This window comes from Giraffa tippelskirchi, chromosome 7, assembly GCF_054371585.1.
Source record: "Giraffa tippelskirchi isolate mGirTip1 chromosome 7, T2T-mGirTip1v1.2.pri, whole genome shotgun sequence".
Taxonomy (NCBI): Eukaryota; Metazoa; Chordata; class Mammalia; order Artiodactyla; family Giraffidae; genus Giraffa; species Giraffa tippelskirchi.
In genome coordinates, this window is record NC_137281.1 from 39,435,388 (window position 1) to 39,457,870 (window position 22,483).

Below are 22,483 nucleotides of genomic sequence, written 5' to 3' on the forward strand. Positions count from 1 at the left end.
TCATACCACCCAAAACAATAAAATCTATGTACTTATCTACAAATAGAGCAAAAAAGGCAAAATGTTAACACCTACTGAAATGAAAGAACATTTATTTACTACTTTTATATATTTACTTCATTTTGTTTTTGGATACTGAATATTTTTCATTAGAAAATAACTTGTCCTAATCCACTACCATACTAACAATTCACTGACTGGAACACACATATGTATTAATAGGACAATTTCACTTTAATCCCAAGAACACTGACAGCTTTGTTTTTAAGAAAATTTTAAAACTATACAGTCTACAAACTTAATTCACATATTGATTATACTTGAATTGACAGATATAAAGCCCAAGATATGGATAACGATAAAGATTTCCATAAAGAGAAAATCTTTCTCTTGGTCTTAGGCAAGCTAGCTACCCACACCCCTCACTAATTCACCAGCTCTTACCAACAAACTTCACAAGTCTGTGTCATTGCTTGTAAAGAAAACATCTTTCTTTACATCAGGCAAGAGGAGTCCCTCTTCCTTGAGCTGCACAGTTTAGAGGGTTTGATTCCTGTGTCACACCCGTCAAGGCCAAAAGGATGTACTACCTCTTCCCTCTTCTAGAACATGCTCCAGGTATATAGGAATTCCCTACCTAAAACAGTTTCACACTCACTTGCAGAGCACAGCTGGGTCTATTCCCTAGGTTTGTTCTCTCAAGGAAGTCCTTGTTTGGCAAGGAACACTTTGTATGGCAAGGGTAAAGAGATGGGAAGAGCAAAGGGGAGCCTGGATACGCAGGCTGACAAGTCCACCTTGTGTTGGTGAGGCCACCTGAAATACAAGAGAGCAACAGGAGTGGAAAGAGAAGTAGAATAACCGATTTCTGCCATATTCTGGGTGTGGAACTCCATAGGGTCCAAGGATTCTATTTTCATACAAATGCTTCTATTTCTCAAAGAAGAACAGAACATATTTAACAATTTATTGACTTCACAACTTTAAATATTTTGACATACAATTTAAGAGCTTACATTTGTACTTTTTCCCTGAGACTTACAAATTTTAGGGGCAAGCCAGCATAAAAATGAGTTAAGAAATAGTTACATAAGAAAGTAGGGAAGTGTAAAAAAATGTTATGTAAGAAAAAGAACAATAAAAGGAAATAGAATCAGATTTCAGATTATGCCACTAAAAAGTTATGCAGACTTAATATTTGGGCTTCAGTTTCTATAACTATAAAATTTTAAAAAGTTGATTAATAATTAAAGGTCTTTCTGGTTATCAATTGTTTTTGAAAATCCTTGAAGCAAGGAATCATTATCAAATAGTAAGCTGACTTTACAATTTACAGGGCACGTTCAAATTTACTGTTACATATATTAATCAAGTGTTAAAAAAATATACAGCCACATACTACAGATGAGAAAACTTGCCTAAGACTACTATGATAGTAGACAACAGGGCTAGGACTCAAGCTTCGTTCTCCCTACTACAAATTCAGTGCTATTCCTATTTTATCAAAGAAAGTTACATTCAATAACCAATCTGCAAAATGTTTATTATCCAACAATGGAACTGAGAAATGAATGACAGATACCAAGAACAGAAAAACAAATTTATCTTCTTCATAAATAGTTCATTTGTCTGGTGACAAAAATTCATGAATTAAACTTTCTAGTAATTATGGCTCAATTCAGTAAGAGATACAACCACATGAGTAATATTAAGAAAGTGCTGAAACAGTAAGTTACAAAGAAACAGAGTCAAGCCAAAAAAAAGAAAAAAAAGCAGCAGTCAAAAACAGCAGTTTTATAAGATAAAGTACAACACTTTGGAAATCAGATTATCTGATTTAAAAAAAAAAGTTCTATTCCCTGCAGTACTACAATATCTAAGATACTTATGAATTTAACCTGGAATTATATACGATTATTTTATAATAAATATTATGTAAATAATTATTAAAACAACTAAGCAAACTACTGAATTATGTGTTACAAAATCATCATTTATTTACCTTTTCTTTCTCTCTTTTTGGGCAGTGGTGCGTGAGGCTTGTTCCCCAACCAGGGATGCAACTCAGGCCCTTGGAGGGACAGCACAGAACCCTAACCACCGGATGCCAGGGGATTCCCTCTTTATCTTTCCTCACTATCTAGTTTTCTCAAAGCCGTGTTTGTCTTTGCTCTGTGACTTATAAACTGTGATACCTTGAGTTTTCTTTTTTTTTAATTTACAAATTAAGGTGCCATAATGAAGAGTAGGATAAAATGTGATGACATACATATAAAAATGTATCCAACACTATCTGTAGGACCCTGAAAAAGCTATACAATTATTCTGTACTTCAAGTCAGTATCTGTAAAAAGAGGAGATGATAAGATCTACCTCAGAGTTGTTCTGACAATTAAATGAAAAAAAAATATGTAAAGACATGATCTTTTAAGTATAACTGCTCGATGTTTATTGGCTCCTTCTATTCTTATTATTATTCATAACTGTATAAATCATCAAAGCAAAGTCTGTACATTTACCTTGATATTCTGGGAATCTAATTATAGGCACACAAAATAATTTATCTACAAAGATACTCGTTATAATATATAAGACAAACTGGCTACATAAATCATACTACCTCTGTATTATAAATTATTATACAGTCATTAAATGGTGTTTTAAGTCCTCCAATTAAAGCCAAGGTGGAGTAATAGGAACTGGATTTATCCTCACACTTAAAACAACCAAAAAACCAAATACAATATATAAAACAATAGTTTCTAGATGGTGGACATTAGGCAACCCATGGTAGTAACCCCTGAGAGAAGGGAAACAATTAAGCCAAGGCTGACTATTATCCTACTTTAAGCTGCAGAACAGGGATATCAGGAAGTCAGGTGGAATCTCACAGCCTGAGTTGAGGAGACAGAGCTGAAAGTTCAGGGGAATCAAAGCGACTAGTTTGCAGGGGAACATTCTGCAGCAGAGAGAGCTTCTCAGGGAAAGACCTCTGGAGATCTTCAGAAGGTCTCCTCTCAAGGTTTTAGATAAGTGCTGATCAATACTACCAGTTTGTGAAGCTCCCCAAGGCCCAAAACAAACCACCTGAAAGAAACTGAGATCTCACACTAAGGCCAGGGATAGTCCACCTTCCCATCAGCCAGAGTAGAAAATTTTCTATTTCACAAGGCATTGGAAAGAGAATTCACAACGCTATTATTGTGTCGGTTGTGGCGGAGGGAATTAGTTCTAAAGACTGTCCATCCAAACAAAGCTTGAAAACAGATCTTATAAAGATAAACCAATTTTCAAGTAGCTTCATTCTATCTCAGAACAAAATTCAAGAATATTTATAGAAATGCAAAACTTTCCTAGCACTCAACAGGGTAAAATTCACAATGCTGGGATCCATTCAAAACTTATCAGGCATGCAAAGTGGCAGGAAAATACAACCTACGTTAAGGAGAGAAATCAATCAATAGAAGTAAGCTCAGAAATGGCACAGATAATAGATATAGTAGACAAGGAAAAGTAACATAGTTAGTATAATTATATTTCAAATGTTCAGTAAATTAGAGGAAAGATTAAACCTGCTAAGTAAAGACATGGAAGACATAAAATGAATGAAAATGAGATTTAAAAAATACACTGGCTGGAATTAACAGATTACACAACAAAAGAAAAGAGTAGTGAATACATATTAATAAAAACTATCCAAACACAAAACAACAAAAATAAAATTCAAAACTAAAGACAAGGAAAAAGCTAAAGAAAATACATACACACATATACACACATGAGTAAGCTGTGGTACAACTTCAAGCAGCCTAATATACCTATATTGGAGAACAAAAACAAAAAAAATTTCAAAGAAAAATGTTCATGCTTGACAAAAAGCTATAAGCACAGATCTAAAAAGCTCAACAAAACTCATGCACAAGAAACATGAAGAAAATCACACCAAATATCAAAATCAAACTGCTTAAAAATAATAAAAGAGAAGATTTATAAAAGTTAGCAGAGAACAAACATATGTTACACACAGAGGAACAAATATAAGAATTACAGAAGTCTTCACATCAGAAACAAGGCAAAAAGCAACAGAGCAACATATTTAAAGGATAAAAAAAAAACACAACACTGTCAACCTGGAAGTCTATATACAGCAAAAATGTCTTTCAAAAACAAAGAGGAAATAAAACTTTTTAGACATCAAAAAATTAAAAGAATTCACGACTATCAGACCTGCACTACAAGAAATGTTAAATGAAGTCTTTCAAGCAGAAAAAATGGTTATCAGATGGAAACTTGGCATCTACATGAAGAAATGAAGAATACTGGAAATGGTATATATTTAGTTAAATATAAAATATATTTTTTTCTTATTCATAAAATTGTATTCAAAGATAATTGACTGCCTAAAGGAACATTAGCAGAAATTCAGTGTGGAGTTTATAACTTATATAGACAACAGCAAAAGTACAAAGGCCAGGATGGTGGGAAATGGAAGTACACTGTGATATCAGTCATGTGTATTCATATTGAAGATGTATATTATAACTGAAGGTAAACTGTGATAAGTCAAAGATGTATACCATTAATCTTAAAGCAATCACTAAAATAATAAAACAAAAAGTACTAAACAGTACCTCACCAAAGGCTTACTTTACATGCCAGATGTCACTTTATCACCTCTCAGGTCTAAATCTATACTTCATCATCTGCACTACAATAAAGAAGTAGAAACTTGTACACATTTTTCTCTGCCAGTGGCACAATGTTAAGCTTTGTTAGCAGGGGGCACTGGAATGTAATTGGAAGATGATGGGGTTTGAAATCCTAGTTCCAGTGTATTGTCTTCAACAGGCTACAGAAGAATGCAGGAGACAGACGGACACAAAATCACCCCATGTTTAACTTCCCATGACAATTTCACAGGAAGTTTTCAGTCATAACAACCGTATATGGGCATTGTCTCTGCCCCTCCTCAGTACCCCAAACGGTAGATTCCCAATCGTTGTTCAGTCGCTCAGTCATGTCCGACTCTTTGCAGGCCCATGGACTGCAGCACACGAGGCTTCCCTGTCCTTCACCAAGTCCTGGAGCTTGCTCAAACTCATGTCCATTGAGTCAGTGATGCCATCCAACCATCTCATCCTCTGTTGACCCCTTCTCCTCCTGCCTTCAATCTTTTCCACCACTAGCGTCTTTTCCACTGAGTCAGTTCTTAACATCAGTGGCCAAAGTACTGGAGCTTCAGCATGAGTCCTTCCAACGAATATTCACGGCTGATTTCCTTTAGGGTTGACTGGTTTGATCTTCTTGCAGTCCAAGAGACTCTCAAGAGTCTTCTCCAACACAATTCAAAAGTATCAATTCTTCAGCGCTCAACCCACTCCAGTATTCTTGCCTGGAGAATCCCAGGGACGGCGGAGTCTGGTGGGCTGCCGTCTATGGGGTCACACAGAGTCGGATACGACTGAAGCAACTTAGCAGCAGCAGCAGCCTTCTTCATGATCCAACTCTCACATCTGTACATGATTACAGGAAAAACAATAGTTTTGACTATACATAGGACCTTAGCTGGCAAAGTAACGTCTCTGCTTTTTAATATGCTATCTAGGTTTGTCATAGCTTTTCTTCCAAGGAGAAAGCATCTTTTAATTTCATGCCTGCAGCCACCATCTGCAGTGATTCTGGAGCCCAAGAAAATAAAGTCTGTCACTGTTTCCACTTCCCCAACTATTTGTCATGAAGTGACAGGACCAGATGTCATGATCTTCATTTTTTGAATGTTGAGTTTTAAGCCAGGTTTTTCACTCTCCTCCTTCACCTTTATCAAGAGGCTCTTTAGTTTCTTGTCACTTTCTGCCATTAGGGTGGTGTCATTTGCATATCTGAGGTTACTGATATTTCTCCTAGCAATCTTGATTTCAGTTTGAGCTTCATTCAGCCTGGGATTTCACATGATGTACTCTGCATAGAATTTACATAAGCAGGGTGACTGTATACAGCCTTGATGTACTTCTTTTCCAGTTTGGAACCAGTTCATTGTTCCACATCCAGTTCTAAATGTTACTTCTTGACCTGCATATGGGTTTCTCAGGAGGCAAGTAAGGTGGTCTGGTATTCCCATCTCTTTAAGAATTTTCCAGTTTGTTGTGATCCACACTGTCACAGGCTTTAGCATAGTCAATGAAGCAGAAGTAGATGTTTTTCTGGAATTCCCTTGCTTTCTGTATGATCCAACAGACATTGGTAATTTGATCTCTGTTTCCTCTACCTTTTTTAAATCCAGCAGGTACATCTGAAAGTTTGCAATTCAAGTAGTGTTGAAGCCTAGCTTGAAGGATTTTGAGCATTACGTTGCTAGGATGTGAAATGAGTGCAATTGTGCAGTAGTTTGAACATTCTTTGGCATTGTCCTTCTTTGGGATTGGAATGAAAACTTTTTCAGTCCCGTGGCCACTGCTAAGTCTTCCAAATTTGCTGGCATATTGAGTGACGCACTTAAACAGCATAATCTTTTAGGATTTTAAATAGCTCAGCTGGAATTCCATCACCTCCACTAACTTTGTTCATATGACAGGTGTTCAAAATATATTTACTGAATTCATAAACAAATGAATGTCTTACAAACAAAGCTGTCTTAGAACTACAACTATATTAGTGCTTAGCATACAGCAGGCTCTCAAAAATTTGTATCTAACTTTAAAAAAAAAAACCTCAAACCCCTCTGTTCAACATGAGTTTAACCTAACTCAAATACCAAGCAAGGACCACATCTTATTTCATACATAACATAGCACCACATGAAATAACAGATGGTGACAAAGTCCTTATGAAAGTGAATCAAAAATTTCTGGATCACAAGGTTCTAACACAAAAACCCACCTAAGAAATTACAAATAGTACTCAGATCCATTACATTACATAGTATAAGCAAAGCAAATGAGCTCCTTAAAGAAATGGCTGATTCCAGGTCTGAGGCAAAGCAATTAAATACATCTTCGTACACCAGAAAGTGGAAGGAAGTACTTAGAGAATGAAGAGGACACGTTAGAAGGGCACCGAGTTGGCTTGCAAAGATTCCCACTGGCAAAATATTCAAAAAGAATAATAAGGGCAACAGACTATAACACATTCAGTGTTTTTTAATCTATGGATCCAACTCTTCATAGCCAAATCCCACTTACTAATTACAAAGGAGTGAAGGTAATTTTACTAAGTGATGAAACTTAGCATCACCAATAATGGGACAAACTCCTAAGAGGACCTAATATGATCCAAGAGAACTACATCTATGTGGCACCCTCACCAAGAAATATTTAATTTGAAGTATGAAGAAACAATTAGAAAAATACAGACAGGGTCTAGACTTTTTAAAAAAATGGTGACATTGGAAAAGAACAACAAAAAGGCATGAAAACCCCTGTATTAGGATAAAGAATATTAAAGAGACATAACTAAATGCAATGCCTGATCTTTGACTGGATCCTGTATTTTAAAATAAACATCTATAAAAATTACTAGGATAATTAAAAGATATCTGAATTTTGGTCATATGATATTCTGTTATTGATGATAAGTTTTATCACATAGTAAAAGTAACTTTTATTTAAAATGAAAACAGAGTGAGAAGACAAATGAGGTAAGCAAAAAACTAGTGAGCCTATGTGAATGGTACATGGATGTCCACTATATTATCCTTTCAACTCCTAAGTTTACTTTACTTTTTTTCTAAATAAAAAGTTAGGAAAAGTAAATATTACTATAAATATAAACAGTTTAAGAAATTCATAATATTCATATTTCTAATATTGCTTAAGTTGACTGGAAGTCATCTTTATTCTTGTAATATAACAAAAATACAGATTTGCAGGTGTAGCCTTAGAGGTCTCTTTGTATTTGTAATATCAGTACCCAGCACAGTACCTGATATATAAACAGCAGGTGCTCAATGAATATATTTGTTGCTTATGCTCTTATGAGTTGATGTGGTAGAAAACACAATGAATTTAAAGATTTTAGATAGGTTACTTTCCCTCTTGATACTTCAAGTACTTAATCTGTAAACTCTGAGAAATAATACCAACTTATATATACCTCAGGTTATTACTAAAAAATTCGAACAATGTAAGTAAACCACTTAAATTATGCAAATGTTTTTTATTATTTCTATTTCTTATTACACTCAATGTTTATTTACCACATTAATTTTTAAAAGTTACTTCTGAAAGTCTTACTTTCATTTGAGGTATTCAGAGGGGAAAAAATCCTATGAAATTTATCTAGCAATGTAATTTTTTAAGTATAATGTATCTCTCAGTAACTAGTTATTTCTCTTTTGACAAAAAAGTAGTGCTAAAAGTTGAATCACATAGTTTTTTTTAAAAAAACAGTTTTGTAACATAATAGTTTGTGATAATATTAAACAGATTAGAAGCTCAAAAGAAAAGCTTTTCTTGACTCTTGCTTTCTTGACTCTGCCATTTACAAGAGCAGTTGGATATTATATGAACATACATTATAATATGGATAAAAGTGCATACCAAGGATCAAGTAGGTAGAGAATGACAAAATGTCATGTAAGAAGAGCTAATCTTAGAGGAATACCTTCTTTAAATTGGATGGATCAAGGAAATGAATTGTTTATAATTATCACTCATTCAAAATCACTTAGTTGGAGAGCTGAGGAGTGCTAGAAACCTCTGTCAACTGAAACTGAATCACAACTGAAAAGAGAACACCTCTGAAATTACAATACAGATCAATGGGAAAGTATGCCTTAATTTTCAGTTTGAGTTGTTCAAAGGCAAAGAACCATACCTGGTTCATTTTTGCAACTTCAGTGCCCAGCACAATCTCTTACACCTGGTAGATATCTAATAAATACTGAACAAACAGATGCAGCAAAAATGCAACATTTCCAAAACACAGATATTACACAAAATTCAGTCATCCACACATACACAGTTGATATCTACATTTGACAGATACAATAAGTGTGCATTTTTTAACACCAGAAGTATGGTTAAAAACTTAAAATACATGGAAAGATATACATACAAAAAAAAAATCCCGCACAAAAACAAAACTGAGCAACTCAAAAAATATCAATATTTATAACAGATTAATTTTAAGTGCCTGGCCATTCTTATTTCTGATCATGCTTAAATACTACAGCATTTAAACTATAAGAAGGAATGTTAACCAGTTGTATGACAGCAAGCAAAATGACCTAACACTGTTTTTGCTTTTTGTATTAGGATAGGGTAAAATATTATCCAGCTCTAAAATTCTATAATTCTAGGAAATGTTTAACATAAACTCTTCAGGTACACAAGTGTACAATAATCTAGCAAAAAACTCTGCTTAAAGATTGGTTCTTAGCCCTTATTACCTCATAATAACTTTAAATGCAATATAATCCATAAAACTATTCAATCACTATGTTGTATACCTGAAATGAACATAATATTGCAAATATAAAACTTCAATACAAAAAAGACTACCCTCCTTTCATAATTTGTAAGGTATTACTTGCATAATAAATGTGCAAGTTATTATTTGCATAGTTGACTATAGTAAATTACCAGATTTTATTTAACTGAAAACTGCCATCTAAGCTTCCTATGTGCTTATCATCTCCTTCCATGTATTATTCATAGCATATTGTGTTAAAATATTTCTATAGTTTAAAATCATTTCAGTCCAACTCTCCAAATAAAGAAACCTGATCTCCCATATTTAAATATTCTAAAGTATTCATATTATAATAGGAATAAAGTTTGATGGTTCAGTAGCCCCTAACACATTTTTTTCTATTTCAGACACTCATAAGGATAAATGACTGAGTAGTTCTAAGGTATTTGGGAGTGCACTTCAATAAAATTAAGTACAATGCTATACCTGTAACTTATATGATCAACTGCACTTCCATTTAAAAAAAAAATAGCAAGAAAGAGCAAAACACAAAAGCAAAAAAAACTGAATACAATAAAACTCTGTTAGACCTACTTTGAAGTTTGGCTTGAATCTCATGCTCTTCACACACTGTACAAATCCACAAATTTCTCACCAACTGCTGCCTCTTCCCCACCCCTGGAATTCACTTCCTGTCCACCTCTCACCCTTCAGTATGCGTGTCAGAAGTCAAAAGCCTTAAAGCTACTGTTAACAACTTGTGTGTCATTACTCAGTGCAGAACTCAATCCCTCTAAAACAATATAGTACACAGTTTAATAATTAACATATTTCAGAAGTAGCTAATATTACACAAATTTCCAGTCCAAACAGAACATTTTAATCTAGAAGATTCGACAGAAATGTCAAAATCAAAAAAACTAGTCCACTTTATCTGAAAAAACAAAAACCAACTGAACAGGAAATTCCTTCACAGAATTCTATTTTGTGTATTAGCTTAGACAACTAAGAATTTTGCAACTTCTTATAAGCAATAGCATACCAAATGCATAAAGATGCAAATAAATTTTGATAAATAGAGGGGTGTTACTTTATAAGAACTTAAATTATTCAATGAAACAATCTAAATACTACTTAGGTCGTTTTTTTCTCTTCTTTTTGTCTGGGACATAAATGGAATGACAAATTTTGAAATCATTCATTATATGTTGACTTTTTGATGTAGGAAAAGTTACCACTATTAAAAAAACCCAAACCCAAAAATAACTAGCAAAGACCTCAGGATCCTCTGAACTCAATGGGTATGAGCAAAGTATAGCCAATTCCTTGCTTTAGATTTACATTCAGTTTTAGGAGGTTTTCTGCTTTGTTTTTTAATAATAATTTCATTTACAGGAAAAATTAGTTGTGCTTCTAAGATAACTTTCAAATATCTAAAATTCTTACTTAAGTGAGGGTGATTCCTGGAGGTACAACAATAATCATTACAAATTTGAACATACAGGACCTCCCTATAAAACTTTAAAAGTTTCTTTGTTTTTTCTTAACTGATCATTCTACCACCATTACCATCACTCTTGGGGTGGGGGTTGGGGGAAAGCCATATAATTATAGGTTTTGTAGCTTAATAGAACACACTTCCACTATCTGGAAAATTTACCCATCTGTGATAAATAATTCCCAGGTATTCCTGGATAGCAGAGAACTTGTCACATATCTTTACCTTTCTTCATTATTTGTAATTGCCACTCAGGAGCTAAACAGGCAATATGAATAATACATCTCACAAAGAAACGCAAAATTACAACCACAGAATAGTTGAAAAGAACCTACCAATTTAATCCATTTTCCACCTCCTGGCTTTCAGTGAAAGTGTTTTACTTCAAACTTCCTTATACTAATCTACTTTTCTGTGACTTCGACTTAGTAGATGCAATTCTGGCCTCTAAAGTCCTTCAAACATTTGAAGGTAATTATGAGGTTTACCTTTAGGGCATTTGTTATTATCATCTTAAACACAATCTTATTTTTTAAAAAGTCAAAACACTTTTGGAAGCAATAGTTATTTCACTTTACTTTTGTTCTTTGTTTTGGGGTTGTCTTTCCCTCTGATAATGAATAAACTATCTGTCAATATAGCCAGAATACATGAGATGAATGGTCTTCACTTAAAGTCTCTAAAGCGAGTTTTTATCTCATCAGGTATATTTCTGAAGGGGTTGGGGGAGGGGGCAGGGTGAGAAGGGAGGAATCACTTAGCGCATTATTGTTAAACATCACACTGCATTAATATACTCCGAAAGAAGCAAAGTGAAAGTAGTTAAGACCATATATAATGGAGCTAAATCTGATTTGAATCCAGTAAGGTCACTGGCTGTGTGACTTTGGGTATATTACTTAACTTTTCTGTACCTCAGTTTCCTCAAATGGAAACTGAAGGAGTTAACTAACTCCAAATAAAAGGACTGCTATGAAGGATCAATGTGTTAATAACATATATTAAGTATTCAGAACAGCGCTGGCACAAACATAGTGCTCTATCATAGGGCATATTCTAATTTTTGCTTACTATCACATAACTACTTCAAATTGAACTATTACAGTTATAAATACAACAAAAATATAAAATATTTTAATTATCTTGACTCAGATTTTTTCCAGATCTCAATAACAACTTTACATTTATATCGTATTTTAGCAACCTTGGGCTTCCCAGGCACTAGTGGTAAAGAACCCACTGGCCAATGAAGGCAGGAGACATAAGAGACACAGGTGGGATCCTTGGCTTGGGAAGATCCCCCTGGAGAAAGGAATGGCAACTCACTTCAGTATTTTTGCCTGGAGAATCCCATGGACAAGGGATCCTGGCGGGCTACAGTCCATGGGGTGGCAGAGTCGGACACTCAGCACTCTTAGCAAACTTAAGATGGCAAAGTTTTAGCCATTCAAAATCATTTTCAGAAAAATATTTTACGACATGAAAAATGTCTGCAACATATTAATTTGTTGCAATAATTTGTTGCAAAATGTAACAAATTGTTGCAATAATAATAATTACCAAAAAGCAATTTGCCAAACAGCATAAACTGTATGATCCCAACTTTGTTCTTAAAAATGCAAAAATACATAGGGAAGAGACGGACAGCAGGTCTCACTGGAAACTTACAGAATGTCAACAATGTGTCTTCTTGTGGTGATATTACAAGTAACTTATTTTTCATCTGTTTTCTATGTGGTTCAATTTTTAAATAATAATTATGTATTAAATTTTTTGTCAGAAAAGAAGCCCAATATTTTCTTATTTATTTATTTGGCCGCACTGTGTGGCCTGTGGGATCTTAGTTCCTCAATCAGAGATTGAACCCAGGCCCTTGGCAGTGAAAAGTGCAGAGTCTTAACACTGGACCACTGGGGAATTCCCTCAAATCCAGTATTTTAAAATGTGCCTTACATAGGCTGTTCAAACCTTTCTCTAAGTTTTTTTTAAAGCTTATAAAAAAGGCAGGTTTCCCTACCTTCAGGGAAAATTAAAAAAAAAAAAAATTTCAAGGTAGTAAATAAAGTTATAAATTCATCAGAATACAAAAGCCAACAAGGAATTATGTACAATTATATACATCCTAAAATTCTATTTCCTATGCTGATAGCTATTTTAGCTATCCCATATATCTTTCACTGCTATAGACCTTTTACAGTAAATTTAATTTGCAAACATTGAAAGATCACACAGTGCTCCATACAGTATTCCCACTTAACAAATAATCAGACAAAAATGAAAGATTCTGTGTCACTAAAGAGCAGTGTTTGTCATAAAAGAGCAAGGAAAAATTTATGGTATTATTCTCTCAATATTCCTTTGCTCTAACAACTAGAGATGAAAATAAGTTAGTATTTTCTCTATTATATTTTGTATTTACTTTTAGAAATGCTTTCTGTAGCACCTCTTTTTCTTTTCTCTTTTTTAAATGGTAAAATTCCAGAGTCAATTATATAAGAAATTTTCTCAGTAATATTCACTGTTTTTAATGACTGACACAGATTCTAAGATTTTGAAATTATATCCACAAATACTCCACCTCAATTGGGGAATAAGAAAAAGCAAGACTTACAGATATTCTTTACATACTTAATACTCTCAGTGAAGCTTTCAAAAATTATAGAGTGCCATCCATGAGTTTTCCAATGAAAGATTAATGAATATCTTGTTTTGGCTACAACAATATGTGTCCTTTTTAAAATTCTAATAAACCAAAAATTATGCCACTTTCTTAGTTTTTAATCTGTTAACTTCTATACACATACTTAACAATGCTAATTTAGTCTGAAATGAAATTACTGCATTTAAGCAAGAAACTTAAAAAAAAAAAAACCTAAGAAAAAATTTCTTTTCATAGAACTTGGAGAAAACTGTAATAATACAACATTTTGGCTATGTAGTAACCATTATTGTTCAGAAAATGCCAAAAAATTCTGATAAAACTTATATATGCTCTGTCAAAATTTATCATAAATTATACATACTGAATAGTTTAGTTTCTCATATTAGGATATCTGACATAATTCTATACCTATAAAATCTATATCCAATCCCTATTAACCATATTATAATCTCCTATCTTCTCTACCAATCCATCTCTTCTCTCTACCCCGACAATCAGAAACTCACAACTCTAAGTCTTAACACAAAGAAATAATGGGAAACTTGAGGACAGACTTTCAGTAAGTCAGATAAGTATTCAAAAACATTTGCCCGTTATCAGTTTTTAAACATGCAACAAAAAGAATAAGAAGTTAGCAAAATGAAACAAACTCTGAAACAAGATGAGTAGAGTTAAATAAAGCCTCATGAATGTATCAGTGTAGATAAGACGATTTATTAAAGGCTGATGGATTGGTGTGAAAAGAATTTCTCTCAGATAGCATTAAGATTGAGTATTAGTATTAGATTTAGTACTAATATCTAAATATTAGTATTGGGGACTATTTTAGATATTTATAATTATTCTCTATTCATTCCAAATCTATAGAAGAGAGTCTTAACTTTTTTTTCAAGTCAGTAGAACAAGTTTAGGAAAACATGAATTAAGAAAAAAATCCTTAGAAAAATAAAATTAAGGAAATAACAAATTTCAGATTTCATAACTTCAATTATAAGCTGGACAAACTAATTAGTCAAATTAGTCAAAAATATACATAAAAAGTGAATAGATGATCCTGGGTTTGATCAGTAGTTTTTCCCCAAGGTCCAAGATGCTTGACCCTCTTCCAGTAGAGGGAGCAAAATCATAGTATTATATTCAGGCCATAAAAAGAAGGGGAGGAAGAGAATTTACAAGCTGCTTTTAAATATCCTAAATCTATCTAGACAATTCAAAAGCTGTACTAAAAACATCATGACCCACAAAGCAAAAGATAAAGATTTTATCCTTTTCAGACACTTCAAAGCTTTGAAATAAAAAAATGGTCCGTAAATACTTAATTTCAAGAACCATGCCACATTTCATTGTCTGCCAAATCTCACAGGTAAACAAGGTATTAAAACAATTTTATAAATCTTTAACAACAAACTTTCAGAAAATTGATAAAATATTACATTAAATACACCAAAAGAATTTTAAAGTAATACATTCATATGACAAAAACTATAAAAAACCAAAGGCAAGAAAAGCAACTGTGCTACCCTAAAACAACCTATTTCCTTTCAGTATTTTTCATAAGTGTATTTTCAAACTGCTATGAAAAAAGTATAATTATAAAAACATTTGTTAAGTGCTTATTACATGCTAAGCATGTATTATATGCCAGGCACAGTTTTAAGCACTTTACATGTTATAACTCGCTTCATTCTTATCAAAGCCCCATTATTATCCCGTATTTAAAGATGAAGCAAATGAGATGCACTGAAATTATTAACACTTAATAAGTAACATGAGCCAAGATTCTAACCCAGGTAGTCTGGTACCAGAGCCTGTACTCTTAACCACTTTACTGGGATCTTAATTTTGAATTATGCTTTTCCACCATTATTAACATATTATCAGTCTTCAAAGTCTTTTTAATGCCTGTAATAGTTCATCCAATATAGATATGATAATAAATTGTGCTGTTTCCAATTTTCCCTTATAGATACAGCAAGAGAAATATCTTTGGGTATATTACTTTTGCCATATTTGGGTTATTGTAATCAAGTTTTTATGCTCAAATATGCCACGTGCCAGCAAATTCCTTTCCAAAATATCCGTATCAATTATAAAGCTATGTGAATTCCAATTTTGCCATAAATTTGCCAATATTAAGCATCAAATTTAAAAAATTTTTCTAATAGGTAAAAATGAAATCCCACTGCAACTGAATTATTACTAAAGTTGCATATCATTCTGAATGTCATGTTTACTGACTTCTTTTGTGAATTTCAGCTTTTACATTTTATTTAATTATCAACTAATGAGATCTCATCAAATTATCAAATTATTTTTATAGGAATATTAACTCTATGTCCATTATATTTGCAATAAAACAGTCCCAATCTATTGTTTTCCTTTTAATTATGGTTATTAAGTTTTTGTTTTTGATAATAAATCTTTCTGTTAATGGCAATCAAAACTGAAAGTTACAAAAGATGTCTTAATATCTTATAAAAGATATATATTTAAAAAAAATCTAAATAATAGAAGTTTATTGCTTTGAGCAAATCAGTGAAGGACTGTCAAATATAAGACTACTGAAATAATATAAATCTACATCAAAATATGCACATTCACCTGACAGAATTATTGAGTTTGAGAAATTCTGAGTATGTCTCATATGAAATAAACTCAATGAGTAAAACCCCCATGCTACCCCAAACCAAAATAAGAGTTACATACCTGTCGCTGTAAACACAGACGATTTCTATCATGTAAATGCTGATGATTAGAAAGTGATGAATGCCAACTCCGAGCTTGATTGTGCAACTGAGTTTGAACCATATCAGAAGGCCGTGTTACAAGATGTGAAGTAAATTGCCGATCAAGGTCATGATCTAAAACATGACTTGAATTATCTTGCCCAAATGCTGACTCATCAAACTGGGGAAGGAGACCCTCCTGAAGGAGGTCTTCTGGGTCAAGTCCCGTGAATGGCTCAGTTTGAGATTCCACTTGATGAAGTAAATTCTCTTCCAAAGATGAAAAGCCATTCGTTTCTACATGATCACTGAAATGGCCCATTTGAGTTCCTGAGTCAACAGGATCTGGGAAGTTCATGTGCACAGGAGATAATTTTGAATTGTAATTACCCTGAGGATGTGATGAATGCAACATTTGGAAGTTATTTGAATTCAGCGATGTATTAGGATTTAGCATATGCTGAGTCGATTCTTGCTTGATTCCCCGATGAGGTGAAAAGGAATTACTCCCAGTAAAATCAGATAAAGTCTGATTTGTATGATTAGGTGCAAGAACTGCAGAGGGTTGAAGAAGACTATTTGGTGACACATGATTACTGGAAAAGGAATAATGTGAAGAAAACTGCTGTGAATTACTGACAGAACAAGAAGTCATATTTGGAGAAGGTCCATTAAAATTACCTTCTTGGTGACTGCTACACTTGAGGAAGTGTACTGAAGGGTTTGATGTTTGGGAAAATTGCTGCATCGAAAGGGACTGTTGTGAAGTAGATGCATTATTCATTTGTGGTGGATGGTTAACACTGACTCTGTGTGGACCAGAAACATTAACATCCATAAAAGTTTTAGACTGACTAAGAGAATTTTGCCCTGGGTTAAGATTATTTCTGTTTTGTTGTGAGCGTAGCGAAGTGCACTGTGTTTGTTGTTCATTGGCCTGAAATAAGGCAAAGTCATGGTGTGCCACAAAGCTTTTAGTTTGATGCATAGAGTGAGAATGTCCTGGTTGGTGAAAAGGAGACCCATTTTGATTTGAAATGCTAGTAGCTGTCTGATGGCCCCACATAGGACTGCCATCTGCTACATCTGGAAACAAACCATTGGGTTGGTTCTGGGGGTGGATTGGAGAACAATTAAACTGAGAGTGTGGCGATAACACATGTTCAGCAGGGCTACCAAAAGACTGATTAACTTGGTGAAATTTCATTGAATCAAATTGATTTAACTGTTCATAATCAGTCATCTTCTGATGTGTTGGAGTACCTTGAACATGATTCAGTGAGTCTATGTGCAAAGGTTCAAATTCTGCACCCAAGTTCAATTCATCAACTAGCGAAACAGGTCCTGGTTGTACAAATGCATCATCTGGCAAACCTTCTAAGGTCTCACCAAACAGATTGGCATCATCAAAAAAGTCCATCATTGGATCTGTCATCTTGAAAACTTCAATAATAATCTGCGCTGTTCACTCCAAATGGAGTACATTCAGTTTCTCTGTAGTAGATATTATTGGATCATTTCCAAATGTCATCAACTAATCCGTAACAGGTCAATGTTTATTATTGCTCTGGATAATGACATGTCATGAAGTGTCAGAATCCTAGGAAATAAGAACAAAAGCAAAGTTTAATAATGCATATTCATTAAAGTTTTACAAACAAAGTTTATATATGATCTAAAAAACATATGATCTCAGTGTATAGTATGTTTTGGTAGAGTAATTTATTGAAAACAGCTCAATGATATTCCCTACAAGGAAAAAGTTGCTGCTACAGGGGACATGACTATGTATATATATGCATTTAAAAGTAATAACATATATTACTTCAGTTTGAAGTTCACATATTATAATGACAGAATGTAAAGTAAACGAGAATGGAATGTCAGATTCTCCCATACCATGAAATGGCCATCACTCCCCAACAGCTCTAGCATGTACAAAATATTTATGTACTACACTTGAAAGTTATGTTGTGCTAAGGTAACTGACAACAGATCCTCTCAGATTAGGAAGTATGTTGTGATCTTTTGCTCTACACCTCTTGAACAGATAAAGTTACTATTTTATAGGGTACACATGAAATTACAGCAAGAAGAGCAATTGTATGAAGTCATGATAACCTGGCCCTAAATGAGATAAAAGTTAGCCATCTGGTCAGCTGATAGACAACACAGACATGTGGTATGTTGGAGATGCTGTATCACATTGCTACCATGGTTCTCTTGTTCAGCTACCATGGAAGATCAGCCTCCTGAGAGCCAAGTGATACAGACATCCATGTAGCAAAACCAAGCACCTTTTTGTTAACAGCTATATTCATTACTCTTCCCCTAAGTCTCCCACCATTAAATCATTTGGAATATACCTATTGCTTATTATATTTACTAAACTGTGCAAAATAAAATGTACTGATAATCAAGCTGAGGCAAAAACAAACAGTAGCTTAAGCTAAGTAATAAATTAGTCTTATGATAATCGCAAGAGAAAAAAAATGGCAACATTTATACACATAGACACATCACATAAACATACGTAGAATTTATGTGTGGAAAGGATCTAACAGGTTACTTGCCAATTTTGTTTCAGGCTTGTATTATTTATTCCAAACCTTTTCAACAAAGGTAATTTGGAGTTCTGCCCTCACTGTCTTGTATACAGAACTCAAATGAAGATTCTTCCTCCTCTACATACTAGTGTATTCAAAAACTAGCAAATGTCTAAAAAATTTTTCCAGAGCTTCTATTTTGGGAGGTCTGTGTTAGAAAATATAAATTTCCTAAAGAGAATGTCTGCTCACAATTTAAATGAAAAAATACTTTTGAAAATTTTTTGAGAAGGAAAAACTGTGTAAATTTACATTAATTTTACCTGGAAATGGACTTATCAATCACAATGGTATACAAGTACTTTAACAAATACATAATTTTAGAAAAAGTAAAATACATAAAAAGAGAAATTATTTTTCCAGATTTTATAACTGTGAGACTAAGTGGACAGAGTGCTATGTGCTCTAATCTGAACACAGCATTAGCCAAAAAAAAGAGAAAGAAAAAAGTAGGTTAAATCAATTCTCTGGAACATATCTTATGTTCCACTATAGACACTAGACAAGGGAACATCTATGTATACCTAATCCATTAATCAGAGAAAGCAATGTCCTATATTTTTTTTAATGGATGTATGATCATTTACCAAGAGGGAAAAAGAAGAAATACAACAGAAGTTATGAAATCCAGTATGTTATCAAATATAAGGTACATCATTAGTTGATATAACATGAAGAAATAAACTATGACATTATATCTCTTTGAATCTTTATTTTACAATCTACCTATAACTTTTAAAAAACATTTTTAGAAGTAAACTTATTCTGAAGGATTTGACAATTTCTTCTTCCAAGAAGTATTCTTTTTGGTCCATAAAACACCTGATTGTTGCTCTGTAAAAAAATGTCAAATTGCTGTCACTTCTTCAACAACAAATATCTGTTTCACTAATGAATATATGAATGATGAATTTCAATAATGAATATTCATTGGAAGGACTGATGCTGAAGCTCCAATACTTTGGCCACCTGATGCGAAGAACTGACTCATTTGAAAAGACCCTGACACTGGGAAAGACTGAAGGCAGGAGGAGAAGGGGACAAGAGAGGATATGATGGTTGGATGACATCACTGCCTCAATGGACATGAGTTTGAGTAAACTCCAGGAGTTGATGACCGACAGGGAGGCCATACTGCAGTCCGTCGGGTCGCAAAGAGTTAAGACACGACTGAGCAACTGAACTGAATATTAAATTTATGCTCTGCTACTCTGTCTCTGGGCCTCTCTGTAAAATCAATTACTTTTTGTTTAAAAGCTGAATAACTGTATATCTTTTGAGACCTTTAAAATAATTAAACATGTATAGTACCAATGTACACAGCCCAACTGAAGTGATGGCAACATAAATAGCTATGACTAAGTTTCTGTATACACAGGCAACTGACAAGTACTCCCTGACAGCCACCAGGCAGACTGTGACTGAGACACATCCTAAATTCAGAGATATTAAAAGGAGAAAAAATACGCATCTTAGAATTGATTAAAATAATTTATTGAATATATAGAATCTACTACTTCAAGAGTTCAGAACTACAAAAACTACTGCCCAATTGAATGTTGAAAGTAAATTACCTGAAGCATATGACATTAGTTCATATATTCCCAATTACTGTGATAACAGTAAACATTTCCAAATTTATACTATGTACCATAGGCTTGTACATCTGTTTTATTCTTAAGAATAAGTTAAAGGTTTTTTAGAACACTGTTCTGGAAATACGCTTATGATGCAATATTCCAATTAGGAAAGAAATGGTACAGTCTTTGAATTTTGTACATTATGATAGATTATACTATAGCAAAGTATTTTCTACATTTATGTAACCCAAAGCTTATGGAAAATATGAGAAGTAAAAGTTTTAAATAAGAAACCAATTTTGCTGCTTACTCTTCTAATAAACACTTATTGAAAAACAACTCCCAGGCACTAGGATGATGAATAACTGACCTCTGAAAGGAGATATAGACAAGTAAATACCAATATAATATATTACCAATATAATACAATATTTGTGCTTTTATTAAAGTACATTCAGAGGAGGAACATCTAATGAGGAAAATGGACACCTTATATCTAAGAAGCTATACATTTCGTATATGACAAGACACATATAAGTAGTCAATGTTAGTTATAAAAATAGAAACTAAAGATAAACTATAAAAAAGCACCCATAAAAATCTAAAAAAAGTCACCTTTTCTGATTTAAACACTTCATTCTACAACTGACACAATGCTCAGTTAAGTTCTTCTTTAAGATCTATAATCTTATTTCATTCTAATAAATGTACTATCTTACAAATTCACAAAAAGATCACATCAGTCCGATTTTAACTTTCTATTTAATTAAGCAAATATTATGGACTGTCCATTACATCCGAAGCAATTCTGTAGAAACTACAAAAGCCACTACCCTCAGCAAGTTCAGAATCTAAATGGGGGAGATAAGGGTAATGGCACAAGAAGAGCACATCATATACTGAACAAAATACGGTAAACATGGCCTAAGAGAAGCAAGCACAAGTTTATCTATAAGGTGATTTATTAAGAGAAGAGAGAGCACACTTGGCAAGTTATTTAGGAAAAGCTTCTTAGAACAATTAGCATTTGAAGGGATCTTATAAAAGGGATTGAAAGGACAGGCCAGGCAAAGAATTCAGGAATAAAGAAATGGCAGGAAGAAAGGAAGTCTATATTTAGGAGTAGTATGACCATTTTAGAGTACACAAAAGGAGAAAACTGGAAAATAGAGGTAGAAATACAAGTTGAAGTGACACTGTAGGGGACCTTATCATTAAGTACATTAAGACATTTGGGGCACAGAATTCTTCTAAAGTTAAAACAAGTATTCAGAATCAAAATTAAATTACTTATCTATCTTCGTTTCTACAATTATCCGATGCCAAACATGATGATCATATAAAATGGATTCAAAAATCAATAGGACAAAATGCCTGCCTTCAAAAATTCTAGAGGGGAAGAAAACACATAAACAAATAATATGATCTCAGCAGAGATATAAAGCACTATATTATACAAAGCACTCTATTACAGTAGCATATATTAGACAGTAATTAATTAAGTCCAGAAAAGATCAGGAAAGGCAATAAAGAGGGAACATTTGAGCTGGGCCATAAGAGTAAAAATAAAGCCTCTAAATATGTGTTCTATAACAGAATTTTTACATATATATATAAAAACTTATTCCAGTGGTAAATTTACTTTCCTCAGCGTCTAATAGTAGCTTTTTCTCTAAAACATTTCTATATTCTCTAAATAAGTCTCCCAATATTTTTCTACTAAATGAGTATCTTCCCAGTAAGTTCTACATATTAATAGTTTTTCCAACTTAGTGTAATCATCGATCCCTACCAAATTACTCAGTCCTCTATTACAGTCATGTCCACAGCATTTTTATACAGTATTAAATTTGTGCTGCAATAATTTTTACTTTGGGCTTCTCTGGTGGCTCAGGAGTGAAGAACCCACCTGCAGTGCAGGAGATGTGGGTTAGATCTCTGGGTTGAGAAAATCCCCTGGAGAAGGAAATGGCAACCCATTCCAGTATTCTTGCTGGGAAATC

At 33.4% G+C, this 22,483-nt stretch overlaps 1 protein-coding gene across 12 annotated transcripts in view; it reads right to left on the reverse strand.

Moving 5' to 3' along the window:
* Positions 1-22,483, reverse strand: part of CHD9 (chromodomain helicase DNA binding protein 9) — a 156,716-nt gene that overhangs the window by 111,988 nt on the left and 22,245 nt on the right. For 11 of the 12 annotated variants that reach the window (XM_081514422.1, XM_081514431.1, XM_081514427.1 and 8 more), the window contains one exon: positions 16,275-17,894. In XM_081514422.1, the coding sequence (XP_081370548.1) occupies positions 16,275-17,729 (1,455 nt within the window). In that variant the 5' untranslated portion in view covers positions 17,730-17,894. The remainder of the gene's footprint in view (positions 1-16,274; positions 17,895-22,483) is intronic. The other variant, XM_081514432.1, reaches the window with a different exon arrangement.